The 16121-nt window shown below is 50.4% G+C and overlaps 4 protein-coding genes across 4 annotated transcripts; 3 read left to right on the top strand and 1 right to left on the bottom strand.

The window, feature by feature from the left end:
• Nucleotides 1-612: 612 nt before the first annotated feature.
• On the top strand, nucleotides 613-1551 carry POX_g08631 (Phytanoyl-CoA dioxygenase domain-containing protein 1; the record flags this gene model as incomplete). Its single annotated transcript, XM_050117401.1, has 1 exon — nucleotides 613-1551. The coding sequence occupies one exon, from the start codon at nucleotides 613-615 to the stop codon at nucleotides 1549-1551; it is 939 nt and encodes a 312-aa protein (XP_049965545.1).
• Nucleotides 1552-2238: 687 nt separating this feature from the next.
• Nucleotides 2239-6679, top strand: POX_g08630 (DNA-directed RNA polymerase III subunit RPC1; the record flags this gene model as incomplete). The annotated part of the gene is made up of 2 exons (XM_050117400.1): nucleotides 2239-2333; nucleotides 2431-6679. 2 exons carry the CDS (start codon nucleotides 2239-2241, stop codon nucleotides 6677-6679), a joined length of 4344 nt encoding a protein of 1447 aa, XP_049965544.1.
• A 2623-nt stretch (nucleotides 6680-9302) lies between these two features.
• Nucleotides 9303-10274, top strand: POX_g08629 (uncharacterized protein; the record flags this gene model as incomplete). The annotated part of the gene is made up of 1 exon (XM_050117399.1): nucleotides 9303-10274. The coding sequence occupies one exon, from the start codon at nucleotides 9303-9305 to the stop codon at nucleotides 10272-10274; it is 972 nt and encodes a 323-aa protein (XP_049965543.1).
• A 765-nt stretch (nucleotides 10275-11039) lies between these two features.
• POX_g08628 (uncharacterized protein) lies at nucleotides 11040-15272 on the bottom strand (the record flags this gene model as incomplete). Its single annotated transcript, XM_050117398.1, has 7 exons — nucleotides 11040-11126; nucleotides 11198-11821; nucleotides 11884-12526; nucleotides 12593-13113; nucleotides 13166-13268; nucleotides 13672-14170; nucleotides 14231-15272. The coding sequence occupies 7 exons, from the start codon at nucleotides 15270-15272 to the stop codon at nucleotides 11040-11042; spliced, it is 3519 nt and encodes a 1172-aa protein (XP_049965542.1).
• Nucleotides 15273-16121: the final 849 nt, after the last annotated feature.

The following is a 16121-nucleotide window of genomic DNA, read 5'->3' as shown; positions in this document are numbered from 1 at the left end:
TTGACCAGTTTTGATTCTTTCCGGTATTCAATGCGATGCACATGGAATCATATTTTATTCCACCGCAGATCAAGGCGACAACCTCGCAAAGGGTTCTTCAATCAGACACTAATTGGGGATGTGGACACTAATCACAGTAGGCAGTACTTTACTATGAAGATGGCGGCCACGACTCACCTGAGTTGAAACCTGAAATTCAAAGTAGATTAAGGCAGTAGGTCGGTCTTGCTCAATCACAGAACTTGTGATCAAGACGCATGCAAACGGCGAATTTCGAGAAATTGATGTTGCACAAGCCCAAATCGCGTGTATCACATGTTGATGTTTCTGTCAAATTGTACCAGTATCCACAAATTGCTCGTAAGAATTTGAAGTTTCCTTACAAGTTTCACCTTTGTAGTGGCGGTGTCCCCGATTTGCCTATCGAGCTCATCTTATCTCGGGCACGAGTAGGCCGACTGCCGACTGCCGACGGCAACCTCCGATAGCCAACCCAACCTAATTGTGGTAAGTCGACCACTTCTCCAGATCGCTTATCGCCTTTCCCCGCCTCTTCCACAATCCAAAGACATCTCCATTTTGATCCCCGACACAAGTCACCGCTGCACTAAGATGCTTGGTTTGACTGAATCCCAAGTGGCTTCATTCCTCGAGAATGGCTATCTCGTCATCCCTGACTACCTGAGTCAAGAGGAGATCGACGCCGTGTTGAACGAGACCAACAAGTTGCTGAATGAGTTCTCGCTGGAGTCGCATCCCCTCACGCAGTTTACCACTGGTGATGATGAGCAGTCCGATCACGTGGGTGACGACTACTTTCTGAACTCTGGTGACAAGATCCGCTATTTCTTCGAGCCGGACGCTTTTACTTCTGAGCCTGATCCCTTGACGGGCCGTCCTGCGCTCGTCAAACCAAAGCATCTTGCTGTCAATAAAATTGGCCACTCTTTGCACTCGCTGTCTTCACCTTTCAAGGCGATCTCTCTCAATGAGAAAAATGCCGCTATCGCCAAATCTCTCGGCTTCGTTGATCCGCGCGTACTTCAAAGCATGGTCATCTGCAAACAGCCATCAATTGGCGGAGCAGTTCCATCGCACCGCGACTCTGAGTTTCTTTATACTGATCCACCGTCTGCTGTTGGATGGTGGTATGCTCTGCAGGACTCCGGACCTGGTAACGCGACATTGGGCATGTGGAAAGGCTCCCACAAGGGGCGAAAAGGCGGGCACATCACCCGCCGGTTTGTGAGAAAGGCCGACAACAAGGGAACTGAATTCATTGTGAATGAAAGTTCCTCGTTACCAAAGGGAATGGAGGAGGACAAGGTTGAGGAACCCACTGATGAAGATCTAGAGATTCTTACAGTGAAAGCTGGGTCTCTTGTTCTCATTCATGGAAACGTGCTCCACAAGAGCGAGAAGAACACCAGTCCCCGTAGTCGATACGCGTACACTTTCCATGTCATTGAGGGCGCGGAAGGCTGGGAATATGACAAGAGAAACTGGTTGCAGCCCCCCGAGAGTGGCTTCTCGAGATTGAACCAGTCTTGAGACACAGTTTGCCAAGATGGACATGCAGAACAAGTCTATATGTGTAAAATAGAAAGTTCTTATCATCAATGAGCCACGAGTCACGTTTGTGTTGAGGGACTTGAGAGATCACAAGTAATTCAGATCCTTCTGCAGGTCGCTGTCAGCGAGGCGCTGGAAGTGTCTTATTGGTTGCATGGTAGTAGACTCTGGGGTTTTCACAATCGGACACAGACCTATGCTGATACTTCACGCAATCAACCTATGCACATGTGTTTTGTTAAATATATTCAATGGTCTACAGGAGCAACATTGCAAGATACTGACTCCAACCTTCCGCAGACACGTAGGGTATACTACGCGTGGTTTCGTTTTCGGTACCCTCATTGGCTACCCCAATGTGTCGGTCATCATTCATGCATTAGAGCGGTGTAAGCTTCCTCGGCAGAAAAAAAGTTCGCGGACCCCGCCGCGGCTGATACTCTTGATTATTCTTTTTTAGCCATCGCCCTAAACCACTTGATCGCGTCACTCACGATCGGCATTGGTGTTTCATCTCCGTGGCGTTGCTTTCAGCAGACTTGAGCAACGGTGGGACTTTGAATACCAATTACACCAGGGTCATTCTTGATCCCCTCCGCCTCCCGCCTGTGACAGCCTGGTCAGCCTTGAGTCACCTTGCCATGTCCTGTCCTTGACCACGGCGCAATGCAGCCCCCAGAGAGCTCTCAGATCGACCTGGGTAAAGCCCAGGTCATCGATCGCGTTCCCAAAGTTATTAAGGAGCTAAAGTTTGGTGTCTTGTGAGTAAATTCATCGACAACTATTGCATGCAAAGTCAAATGAATCTTGACTTCGCGCGAAGTCAGCCACTAACGCAGTGTCTGCTGCTTCATATAGGACGAATGATGACATTGTTAGCCAAGCTGTCGTTGAAGTCTCGGACCGCAAATTCTTCGATCTCGATCATGACCGAGCGGTTGTCTCCAACGGCCCGCTTGATGCGCGCATGGGTATTTCCAACAAGACGGCACAGTGCAAGACTTGCGGACACATGTTGAAAGAATGCAATGGGCATTTTGGTCATGTCCGGCTTGTTCTACCTGCGTTCCATGTCGGTTACTTTAAGCGCGTGATCGGTATCCTCCAAGAGATTTGCAAGGAATGCTCTCGCATCCTACTTCCCGAGGCAGAGCGTCGTGCCTTCTTACGAGAAATGCGCCGACCGGGGCTGGACAATCTCCGACGAATGCAGATCGCTAAGCGTATTAACGAGCGGTGCCGGAAGACTCGTCAATGCGAGCACTGTCAGGCAATCAATGGTGTCGTGAAAAAGGCTGGCTCCAGTGCTTTGAAGATCATCCACGACAAATTCCGCGCGTTCAACTCCTCAACATCCGTGAAGAAGCAGCCGCCCATCAGCAAAACCGTCTTTGATGACTCTTTCGCTGAGGCACGAAACGCCAACTCAGAAATCGAGAAACATTTCAAGAAAGCACAGGATGACATGAATGCATTGCGGGTCTTGAAGCTTTTCAAGAAAATTTCCAACAGCGACTGTGAGCTGCTCGGACTCGATCCGAAAGAAGCTCGGCCCGAAATGTTCTTGTGGCAGTTTATTCCAGCTCCTCCAGTGTGTATCCGACCTTCCGTGGGTCAGGAGGGTGCTTCAACGGAAGACGACTTGACCGCTAAGCTTGGAGATATCGTGCAGTCGAACATTAACCTGAAGAACGCTCTGCTGAAGGGCGCTCCTGTCCAGACGATCATGGAGTGCTGGGACTATATGCAATTACAAATCGCTGTCTACATCAACAGCGATGTGCCCGGCTTAAACAAGGCGGATCTAGGGAAGCCTATCCGTGGATTTGTGCAACGACTCAAGGGTAAACAAGGCCGATTCCGTGGAAACTTGTCTGGAAAGCGTGTCGATTTCTCTGGGCGAACGGTCATCTCCCCAGATCCTAATCTGCGAGTTGATGAGGTCGCTGTGCCTGAACTGGTTGCCAAGAACATGACTTATCCTGAAGTTGTGACTCGCTACAACAAAGAGAAGCTCCAGAAACGAGTGTTGAATGGATCCAAGAAGTGGCCCGGTGCGAACTATCTCATGAAGAAGGATTCTACTTTCAAGATGATGCTGAAGTACGGTAACCTGAAGCACGTTGCCAACGAGTTACAGGAGGGTGACACCGTGGAGCGTCACATCGAGGACGGCGATATCGTTCTGTTCAACCGACAGCCGTCGCTGCACAAGCTTAGTATTCTGTCCCATTTTGCCCGAGTTCGACCGCATCGTACATTCCGTCTGAACGAATGTGTTTGCAATCCGTACAATGCAGATTTCGATGGAGATGAAATGAACTTGCATGTGCCTCAAACAGAAGAGGCAAGAGCAGAAGCCATGGAGCTGATGGGTGTGAAGAACAACTTGGCTACGCCTAAGAATGGCGAGCCCATTATTTCTGCCATTCAGGATTTTATCAGTGCGGCCTACTTGCTAAGCAGCAAGGACAACTTCTTTGACCGTCGTTCGTTCACTCAAATTTGTCTTTACATGCTGGGTCACGAAACTAAATTCGATCTTCCACCGCCCTCCGTGTTGAAACCTCAGATGCTGTGGACTGGTAAGCAAGTCTTCAACATTCTGATGCACCCTAACAAGGAAGACCCAGTCCTTGTGAATCTTGACGCTGCTTGTCGAGAGTTTAAGCAACCAAAAGATGGTCGGCCGAAGGACTTGGATCCAAATGATGGCTGGCTCGTGATTCGTAACTCCGAAGTCATGTGCGGTGTCATGGACAAATCCACAATTGGTTCCGGTAAGAAGGACAACGTGTTCTACATTATGCTTCGTGATTATGGTCCACCCGCTGCTGCTGAGGGTATGAACCGTCTTTCAAAGCTGTCGGCGCGTTGGTTCACAAACATCGGCTTTTCTATCGGAATTGGAGACGTATACCCAAGTGCCCGACTGGTCCAGTCGAAGAACGACCTGGTGGAGGCGGCCTACGCTGCTTGTGATGAAGTCATTGCAAAGTACAAGTCTGGCACACTTGAGAAATATCCCGGTTGCGACGAATTACAAACAATGGAAAACCAGCTGTCTGGTATTCTCAGTAAAGTCCGTCAACAAGCCGGTGACGAATGTATTGCCCAGCTCAGCAAGTATAACTCGCCTTTGATCATGGCCACATCCGGCTCCAAGGGTTCCAGTATCAACGTGTCTCAAATGGTTGCTCTTGTCGGGCAGCAAATTATCGGTGGTTCGCGTGTTCAGGATGGTTTCCAGGACCGAACTCTCCCTCATTTCCCCAAAAACGCACGCCAGCCCCCGTCAAAGGGTTTCGTGCGAAACAGTTTCTTCTCAGGTCTGCTGCCCACGGAATTCATTTTCCACGCCATGTCTGGTCGTGAGGGTCTGGTCGATACCGCTGTCAAGACTGCCGAAACCGGCTACATGTCTCGTCGTTTGATGAAGTCCCTAGAGGATTTATCCACCAGATATGATGACACCGTGCGAAATTCCTCAGCTGCAATTGTACAGTTCCAGTATGGTGATGACAAATTGGACCCCGTTGACATGGAGGGCAAGGCCAAACCAGTTCACTTTGACCGGACTTTCATCCACTCCGAGTCGACCACTTACAACAATGACGAGCGCAGCTTACTCCCGCAGGAAATCATGGATGTCTGTTCCGAGATGCTGGAGAAAGAGCGTGCGAAGCTTGTTCGCAAGGATCTCATGGGCAATGAACTCGGTTACATGGACAGAAGCGATCATGGCGTCGATCAGTTCGAGAGTGCTCGTGACTTCCTTGACTCCATTGAACAATACGTCCAAGACAAGGCGGAGAAGCTGATCTCTCGCGGTGGTGATATTGATCCCTCTGATGCCAGAAGTCGCAAAGGCTTGGATCACACTGGAAAGTTGACTGAGACCACACTCAGAGCCTTCATCACCGCCTGTCTGCTCAAGTACAAGAAGGCTCAGGTTGAGCCGGGTCACGCTGTGGGTGCCGTCGGTGCCCAGTCTATTGGAGAACCCGGTACCCAGATGACACTGAAAACTTTCCATTTCGCAGGTGTTGCCGGTATGAGTATCACACAAGGTGTGCCTCGTATTAAGGAAATTATCAACGCGTCGAAAGAGATCAGTACTCCGGTTATTGCATGTGAGCTAGTCACCAAGGATCAAATTGCCTCGGCTCGCATTGTGAAGGGTCGCATTGAAAAGACCTATTTGCGGGACGTGATACACTCAATCACTGAAGTGTGGACGGGGAGCGAAGCCTACATTACTGCTAAGATCAACCAACAGACGATCGACAACCTGCAGCTTGAAATTACCATGCCCCAAATCGTGGCCGCCATTAAGAACCATAAGCGGTTCAAGGGAGACGATCTCAAATTCCGCACCAGCCGCAATGCCATCACTCTCCTGATTGATCTTGACCCGGCCAGCAAGCAGGGACTTTCCAAGACCGAAATCGCGGCGACCAGTGCAGACCCCTTCCTGCGTCTCAAGCATCTGAAGCGTATGATGCCTAATATTCAGATCATGGGACATCCACAGGCCGCGCGTGCGATCATCCGAACTGATGAAAAGGGCACTACCAACACCCTGCTGGTTGAAGGCTACGGGTTGAAGCAGTGTATGACCACTGCTGGTGTCGATGGTCTCCGCACTCGCACCAACAATGTCATGGAAGCGCGTGAGGTGCTTGGCATCGAAGCTGCTCGGAGTACCATCATCACTGAAATCAGCGAGGTCATGAAGGACATGGACATTGATCCGCGTCACATGCAACTGCTCGCCGACGTGATGACCTACAAGGGCGAGGTGCTGGGTATTACCCGTTTTGGTTTGGCCAAGATGCGTGACTCTGTCCTCCAGCTGGCCTCGTTCGAGAAGACTGCCGACCATCTTTTCGATGCCGGCGGAGCGGGTCGCACGGATCTGATCGAGGGTGTCTCTGAATGTATTATTATGGGCAAGACGATGGGTCTGGGTACTGGCGCCATGGAAGTCGTTCGTAAGCTCGATTTCTACGAAGGCCAGATTGGCGCCCGTAAAACTGCGTTTGAAGATGCTTGGACTGAGCTGTGTGAAGTGCCCCAAAGCAAGAGCAAGCGGAGAGTTCGTTGATCGCAGACTTTTCCGGTGTCGGAAATGTGATCGTTGTTCCTACTTGTGGCGTGGTTCCTATTGCATCTCTGTTTCATCCCTATTAGTTCGGCGTTGGATGCACTGGTCTCTATGCAGGGCCATTCGATACATGTACATTCCATTTTCTCAGCGCTCAGGAACGGCTGTATTTTTCCTTCTTAACGTTAGCGATGTTGATGAAATAAATGGACAATTTCACGTCCTCTAATATCGCAGCTTGATCCCACTATAATGCATATCTCGAATTGGAGCCCAGTGTAGTGATCCCGTGGCGTCACGGGACAGTCATGTGGGCTGCTTTTCTGCATTGAAAGAGGAAACATGCTTATCCGACTTGATCCCGTAAAATATGTAACTTTCCATCCACTTCCTCCAAAACTTCGAGACACTATAGATGTTTCTTTTTTTCTTTTTCTTTTTTTTTTTGGACATGCCTTGAATACATTCCCATCCCGAGCCTCGACATGGCAGTCCTGTGGACTTTTGATCGACGAACCAGTGTCACTTGACTGGAGCTCGGGCTCAAGCTTTGGTCATCCAGAAGGAGAGAGCTTGGCTGAATTGATGTCATTCACTCGGTCCGACAAGTTAAGCGGACGTGACAGCCAAGCATCCACGAAGCTCCTGGGAAAAGCGAGACCTTTCAGAAGGTCGTTGGAGCTATGTTGGCATCACATCTCTGAAGGTTGCACTCAAACTTTCCAATTTGTGCAGTTTGCGCATTTTAAGTCTTCCACAACATGAGGCATGTACAGTCCGCCAAGCCACCTGGAAAGAGAATGTCTAGCGAGAACTTGGCTTGGGAATGGAACTGGATTGGGTACCCGAGATCGCATCCCTGCTCGAAGCTGAGTGTCTGACAAGCGTGCCCGAGGCATTGGCCGACGAATCCAAGTCACGAATTCTTGCTTTCTTTGTCCACGACCAGTTGCCTTTGCCTGATCCGGCCACACTACACGACCCACGAGATATGAAAAAGGCAGCGGGAGACCTGGGATGGATCAATCACCGTTCTTTGTGTCCCAGCTTGGGACTTTTGTCAACTAGGACGGCCGGACTCTGCCCCTCTCTTTTCTACATGACGATGTCCCTGGGTCACGCACGCCTCATTTGAGACGTCGAGAACAATATATTCTCCCCGGCTCCCCGATACTCCCCGAGGGCTATTGCATAACCCCAACCCAGCTTTTCTCAACAGGGTAACTAATGAACCTCCTTTTGGAAGCCAACATCATGGATATCGCGGAGCCCAGACTCGCCAGAAAGCGCGAAAGTCGCACACGAGCTCCAACCGCCTGTCAGACTTGTCGCCTGCGCAAGACTCGGTGCGACAATGCGAGACCAATCTGTAGCTATTGCTCCATTCAAGGGGTCGAATGCATCTACCCTGAGACTTCGCCTCATCCTACCCAGTGAGTTTGACGTGTGGCTGACCCCATTGCTTCTTTCGACCTCAAAAGGACTGTAGCTAAGCTATTGCCGCTTTTTCAAGGGGTAGCTTTGACTCGGCCAGCAACGAGATCCTTTCCCGACTCGGACATATTACTTCGTTACTGGAGGATATCAAGAGAGACGGGGGATCCACTCTGTCCTCCGGTCGATCCATCAGGAGCTCTTTTTTTGACACTAAAGTGCAAAGCGAGTCTAGTCCCCGCGATGACTTTCGCTCGGGCAGCAGTCATATACACGCGAGTACTTCTGGGACCGAAGATCGTCCAGACGACCATGATCCCTTGAAGTTGTATGCAGCCAACTCCCCAGAGCACATCATCCGATGGCCGGTCTACGATCAAGTTGTCACCGAAGCTGAAAAACATATCCGCTCGTTCCTCCTTGATTCATTAGATAGCCAACCAAGTTCGGCGGTGTCACCGCCCCGGCAGCTTGGGGCCGGGCTGCTACTTGATGAAATTCAGAGTTTATGCCACCGATACATCCGGGTGATACACCCGCGAAATCCTGTCGTCGACAGAGATAAGCTTGAACGCTATGCAAGAGAGGTCACCCTTCATGGATTAGGATGGGATGGGCCATCTTGTCAGGTGGTAGGTTGACACGTTACTCAAATCTCCTTCTGTTGTTCAAAATTCGGATCACGAAAGCTGATTGGAAGGCCTGATGAGTTCTGAGCGGACTCTGTAGCTCCTTGCATGTGCACTCGGATGCTGTTCAGCAACAAACTTCGTACCTCTGATAAATGTCCATCCCAATTTGGATCTCGTACCTAAGCCACCCCCGTCGGACAACAATCTGGAGCTAGCGGAAGCGTATTTTAATGCGGCTAAGCAACGGTTCGGCTCGCTCCATACATCCCCCACGGACATTTCCTGTTTTCTGCTCGCTGGATCCTATCACAGGCATTTGATGCGTCCGTTGCAGGCCTGGTTCTGCTTCCAACAAGCGTCATGTAGGCTTGAAGTTCGCCTTCGATCCATATGCAGGAAGCAGTGGGCGGCTGACACTGACTATCATAATCTGGAGTCCCGTCTTTATTGGTCGTGTATTCAGGCTGAACAGTAAGCACCGGCGAATATGTTGGCGAGTACTCCCTGCACGACCCTGCGGCCATGCGCTAACCATATTCCAATCACTTTCAAGCGAAATGCAAAGCGAGCTGCCCTTATGGAGTAGTGGCTTGGAGAACCTTGGCTACTCCGATCCATTTCCTTCAAAGACCAATTCCACATCACCGGAGGACAAAATGGATGAAGATAAAAGCAGTCCAGCCAAGACCCAAAGCGAGCTCAGTCTCAGCGAATCAGACGAATCGAAAGGTTGGATCCTCTACATTGGTGCTATTTGCAATCGACGGACCGTCAACGATACACTTATCGATTTATGGCGGGACGGTGAAAGACGATGGATCAACGACGCCACCCGGGTGATTCGTAGGACAGCAGATGCCGTTCAAGTGGTTGACGAATGGTATGTTCAACGCGACTGCGACCCAATGGAACCACGCATTTCATATGACCATCCTTCAGATCCAACTGCCATCGAGATTACCTTTTTCGCTCGTTTTCTCACTGTTTATCTACGTAGGTATCACATGACACGAGAACAACTAGTCTCAAGCGCATCGCAAGCAAGGGACCTTGAGCGTGTGCAGTATTACCTCTGGGGTCGGCGCGTCATGTCTTTCGAAAAGATATATCGTCCAGTACTCTACTTAGCATGTCACGTCCACTTATTACCACCCGAAGCCCAGGAGAACACGGCACTTTTGCAGGAAATCTTTACTCATGCCCAAAGAGGTCTCAACAATTGCGCAGAAATCATTCCGTACTGGTGGTACCAGTTTCGCCACGAGTGGATTTGGAATATCATGAGAAGCACCTTCGGTGCCGCCGTGCAGATTATCGCTGCCGTGCTGAGCAATTTCCACGCCTGCAAGCCTGGCTGGACACTTCAGCTGCCACCAAATTGGTCTGCGCTCATTAGCATGTCGATCCGAACATTGAGAGAGTGGAGCAATGAGTCCTCTGATGTTGAACTTATGCGGACGATTCTAGAACGGATGTACGAAGGTACTTCACGTCTAGTCGGAAGAAGACCAGATTCTTTCCCCCTATAGCATGAGACTCGCTCAGAAACAGTCGCAATGATACATACTCTTGTCCGTAAACCTAATCATGACTATAATACAAGGTACGATGCGTCGCCTGAAGCATAGGTGCTCGGCTTTAATGATAGCATTCGCGTCTCGATCCCACTTCATTTTTCTGCGCAAGGGTAATCAATTGAATGTCCACGATCTTAAATAAGAATAAATAAATATCTTGTTGTACATGTGATTGTGGCCCCAACTCCAACCACATTTTTACCGTACTGCGAAATGTTCTGGTAAAGCACAAAGTGAGAAACACGTGCGCCATCGAATGCATGGTTGCAGCCAGTCAAGCCGGGGATAAAACCCACGCAAACAACTCCAAAGGAATGAGGGCCGATGAGATCCCAGATAAACCTGTCACCAAGTCATGAGAAAAAAAAGATAAAGTGGAAGTGCGTAGAGATATCGAGAAACGCCTGATGTCATCCGATGCATCCATGTAATGGGCGATATGCAAGTTTTCGAGAGTTAAGGTCAACATGGTACCACCCAAAACCGAATCTTAGATGACTCGTGTGAACATTGAATGGAGAACTCCGAGCCTTCTTCGCGTGTAAGAAAGCTCGAGTTGAGGATATGCGTTGTCGTAAAAGATGAAAGGTAGAAATACAAAGTAAAGCTTGAGAGTCACGGTAGCCATAATGGGCAGGATGCGAGGCGAAAAAACGAAACAAAAAGTTGACTCAGGTGAACGACTCCGCTCGTTGCTTTGTTATTGGGCGGCGGAGATTATGGGTCGTGTCGGAAGGTACAGTTATCGCCTTTCCTGCATTTGCCCTCCTTCCAGAATCGGCACGCGACCAATCCGACCTTGTACTGTTACCCAATTTAATTAGCTTCATCGGCTCTGGGTGCTTGATTGAGACTCAAAGATTCTTGGTACTTACGGGTTTAGGGTCATTGGCTTTAGTTCGCTTGCCACGACTCCACTGGCTGTCATACTGATCGTCGTACTGACCGCCGTCACGCACTCGTTTACGCTCAGGGTCCTCATAATGAGCCGACGGAGTGGGCTGTTGAGTCTGCCCGGGGAATTGGGAGAACATGGCACCCAGATTAGGGGCTATTGTCGATTGTGGTTGCGCTGATTGATTCGGAGGGAAGACACCCCCCTGCTGAAATTGCTGCATGACATTCATGAGCTGCTGGAAGTTGACACCACCAGACGCAGCTTGCGACTGTATGATAGGGGCTTGGGGGACCTGGGGAAGCGGAACTTGAGGAACTTGAGGAATTGTGGGTTGAGTCTGTTGCTGACGGAACATGTTGATGGTTCGCTCGAGATCCGCCAGAGGTGCTTGCTGGGCTGGCAGTTGGGACTGTGGTGCTGGCGCAGCTGCAGGTGGCTGCTGCGCCGTACCAGTGTTGATGAGTTTCAGCAGATTGGAGATGTCGAAACCAGGAGCTCCAACCTGAGGAGCAGAAGCAGCGGGCGCTGCCGGAGTTTGTGCTGCACCAGAGACCGGTGCGGGCTTAGGGTTAATAAAATCGTAGTATCGCTCTTGCCGAACCTAGTATGGCGGTTAGTGGACTTTTCGTGACCGTAACGATCTTAAAGGCGCTATGTACATACCCTCACATTGTCGGGTATTTCGCCAAAGGGAATCACTTCTGTGGTGCCTTCGGCAGGATCAGCAGCAGCAGGCTCTTTGGGAGTAGATGGAACGTCGGCCGGTGATGCATGGAAAACCATGAGCGTCATCGTCTCACGCTCGTCTTGTGCAGCCTTTTCCGCGCTGACGGGTTGCTCATCACCGCCCCGCTTAATAAAGTTAGTCGTCTTCATCTCTGAAGACTCGACGAGGATCGGAGACAACTCCGTATATGGATTCAACGAAACCTCCCGAATTCCGCCGAGGTCGTCTTCCTCAAGCTCCTCCAGATCCTTGTGCAGCTTGAGAACACTGCCTTCTCCTTTGACGTCACCCATACTACGTAAAGGTCCATCACCAGGGCCAAGTTCTTCCTCGGGATCATGTGTGAAAAGTCTCACTTCGGTCAGGGAATCATCAGGTTTCCAGGTGACACGGAGTCTGCGTCGAGCTTCCTTCCGGAGTCGCTTCTCTCGCTCCTCGTCGGTTTCCAGCGGGGTGTCTTCAGCAGGTTTCGCTACCACGACCTCCTTTGGCTTGTTTAGATCCGCCATGAGATCGCCAAAGGAAAATGCTGGCTTCGGAGCAGGCGCAGTTGTCTTTTCCTTGGTTTCTGGAGGTGGCCTAGGGGGATGTCAGTGCTTCTGCATAATCCAATCAATTTTGAAAAATGACAGTATATGGTCATACGTTGATTTGGCGGCTGCTTGGGCGGCCTTTCTCTCTGCATTGGTAGTGCCTAGTTTCTTCGAGGCGGAACTCAGTGCGCCGAAGAAGACAGTAGGCTTAGGGGGGGCAATTGGAGCTTTGGGACGAGGAGCGGCCTGCGCAGTAGTAGGCTTGCTGTTCTGTGTACCATTCTCACCACGCTTGATGGGACCAGTCGGCGCAGGTGATGATTTTGCAGTGTCCTTGGGATTGGAGGTGACCACCATGCGTTTCGTAGCAGGCTGGGGTTGGCCCTCATTATCACGTGGACGCTTAACACCCGCAATTTCCGCCGCTGGCGAGTCGCCCTTAGCAGGTGACTCCTCTTTAGCGGGCTTCGCATTACTTTGTTTCCTCTTGGTAGAAGCAGCAGCATTGTCTAGGATATTTTGTGCGAGTTCCTTAGTGGATGATGTGCCCTTCTTGACAAATCGAGGAAGCAACTTGGCCATATTCGTCTTTTGGAGCATCTCCTCGTCTACAGTCACGAACCGTGCAAGAAGCTAGAGTACCTATTAGTTGGTGGCCACGAAGCATTGACAGGGCCAAACGCACCTTCAGAAGACCGAGTGTTAGCGAGCCATCCATATCTGCGGCCTGGAATCGATCTGCTAGGAACGAGTAAAACACCGATAGAGTCATTGGGTGTTCGCCGAGCCTACATTTTCAGAATTCAAATTAGCGTTATGGTCATGAACAAGGCCCCACAGATGCACAGCGCTGACGGGAAAGCCACTTGGAGAAAACAAAGACGCATGCGGCACATCCACACTCGCATCAGGAGACATGGCAATGTCCTAGGAGATTGTCCTAGAATGCCCAATGTGCTGATTCACCAGTAGCAAGGACCACGTTGAGACTCTTTTCATCAATAACCTCTCATCCTGTAACAGGAGATCCGAAGTTTATTTTCGAATCTCTCTATATGGCTGAATCATCTGATGACTTCCATATGACAAGACAAGGTTTGATGTGGATGATATGGACCATGATGAATTGACAGGTAGATGAACATGTTCACGAATAGGGGGCACGGGGGCACGGGGGCAGGGGGTGCGTACTTCTCAATAATCACAGGATGACCTGTCTCAAATGTTGTTGAAATGACCTTCTCCATGGTGCGACGGTAGAGGAAGACCGATTGCTTTATTTGAGTTGCTTTTTCATTTTCTCCCTGGTTCTCTGCAGTTTTCATTGCTTGGACCTGGTCTTTCCAGCCATCACGGAGTGCTTTCACAACATCCTTAAATGCTACCAAAGAAGCCTTTACCTTCTCCGCAGAAACACGCAAGTTACGTGGAGACCACACAGCCTTCGTCGTGTCATAACCGGCGGCCTCAAGCGAATCAGTTGGACGAGATGGAGGAAGTGGGGATGGTTCCGGATCAACTTCCAAATCGGAGTCGTCAGAGGTCCCACTGTCTGAAACCTCCTTGCGGGCCTTCTGGCTCTTCTTCGCGGCCTTCTTGGGTTGAGAAGCTTTACTAGGCTGGGTTTTGGTTGGTTGGGTGGCTTGGACGGGTTGGTGTGGAACGCCAGACGGCCGCGGAGCGAGGACACCTATGTCAAATGATGAGAAAGAAGCTTGGGAAGAGTAATTGAAATTTGGCGTTCTTATACCAAGTTGAGGTCCTCCATTATTAGGAGCAACATTAATCTGCGACTGGATAGGGAAGTCATTTTGAAAGTAATTGAAAAGCCCGTCCGGTCTTTGAAAGTCCACCGGGCTTCCGAATGGGAAGTTGTTCGGCAGAGTGTGAGATGCACTCGCAGAACGGGTGATCCCGTCTAGATATGAAGGGTCGATCGTCTGCTGCGAAGCTGTTGCTGAGCTCGAATAATTATCGTCGGTAAGGTCTATTGTGTTCGACATCAGGTCTTGCGGATAGCTTGCCGGCAACGAGTATTGCATTGTAGATTGCGGCCCCCCATTTGTATATTCGAGGTGCTGTGTGCGTTGCGGCTGTGGACGAGATGGTGGTTGTTGCTGTGGCGGTTGTGTTTGCTGCTGGTGTCGGTGTTGCGGTTGTAGTTGTGGTGGCGGTGGTTGTTGATGTTGCTGCTGCTGATGCTGTTGGTGCTGTTGATGCTGAAGTCGGGATGGCTGTGGCTGGGGCGGCTGCTGTGGTTGAGAAGACCTAGTAGAAAATGTATCCTCCAAGGAGATGTGCTGGGGGTGGAAGTAGCTCGGTTGATAGGAGTAGGAAGGGAAGGCCGAGCTTTCTGGTGTCGCCATGGAGCCTGGTTCGAAGGACAGCTGGCCTTGCTGATATGGCTCAGTTTGGGCTTGGGGCGCATACTGAGCGGAGCTATCGAATCGGGCCGAGGATGGTAATGGACTGTGTTGCCAGGATGGGGGTGTAATGGAAGAATAAATGCCATGATTTGGATCCGCATGCGCGTTCAGGGGATTCTGCTGGTGTGATGCGCGCTGTGATTGTTGCTGAAAGACGGGGTGATCCCAGGTAATTCCCATTGGCGCTTGTTGTTGCTGCGTAGGTGGATTCTGGGCTTGAGATGGCTGGGCTGGCTGCGATTGTAGGTGAGAATCGGGGTACATCATATCCAGTGAAGGCCAGTAGTCGACCACTGATGCAACACCTTGGGATGCGCCCACATGGGGCAGACCCGGCATTTGGTTCTGAGCCGACGACTGCTCCATGGTGGTGCCTTCCACAATCTCAATTGACTGTGTCAGGGACGTTTATTGCTAGATACTTTCGCAAAATCACGTGCATCAAATCCTCCCGAGGACCTTGTCACCGCCTGCCGTGTATGCCACAAACTTTTTGTGTTCGGATAATAGTTCGACCGAGGATTTTGCGGGGGTTGACCGAAAGCCGTGCGGATTGCTTAGAGTCGATGGAAAGGTGGGTGAGAAGCGCAGGGTCTCAGTGAACACGAAGAGCAGAATAGGTATCACACGAATTGCAGTATCGGATGTGTCGCAAAGTATTAAAAAAACCGCTTCCCACGAGCTCTGAAAGTTTCCGCAACAAGTTTCACCTCCTCTCCTTTCGTTCTGAAGGGGAAAAAAAAGAAAACAATTCCTCTGTTCAGAACACTGTCAAAGGCCTAAAAGGGTGATACAGCTGCGAGTGCCTGGGGCACTCCACGCAAGACTTGATCTGCCCCCGTTTTCAGGCCTTCCGCTGCAAGATGTTGTGGTTTTTGCCCGTGACTGACGCCTTGACAGCAACTGCCTGGCCTCTTGGTCGGGATCTTAAAACGACTTAAGAGGGCGACTTGCAGTATACTGGTGACAGGCAAGAGATAAATCACGAGTCTCTCGACTGGACGAGGCCTTATTCCACTCTCAATCTGGTGTCTCCTTTTCTCCACGTGTGTACTTGGTCAAGGCTGATTGCTGGCCTCTGCAGAACTTGCCTCGGGTCTCCGATGATTCCTTCAGAAATGCCTCAGAAAACCTTCTCTTATGATTGAAGCGATGCACCGCACTCTTTACACAAAGAGTCAACCTAGCATCATAGTCATTTGTATTACGGAGAAA

The sequence above is a fragment of the Penicillium oxalicum genome, chromosome VII (assembly GCF_001723175.1).
Source record: "Penicillium oxalicum strain HP7-1 chromosome VII, whole genome shotgun sequence".
Classification (NCBI taxonomy): domain Eukaryota; kingdom Fungi; phylum Ascomycota; class Eurotiomycetes; order Eurotiales; family Aspergillaceae; genus Penicillium; species Penicillium oxalicum.
Note: the sequence above shows the minus strand (reverse complement) of the source record. Positions and strands in the feature narration are given on the sequence as shown.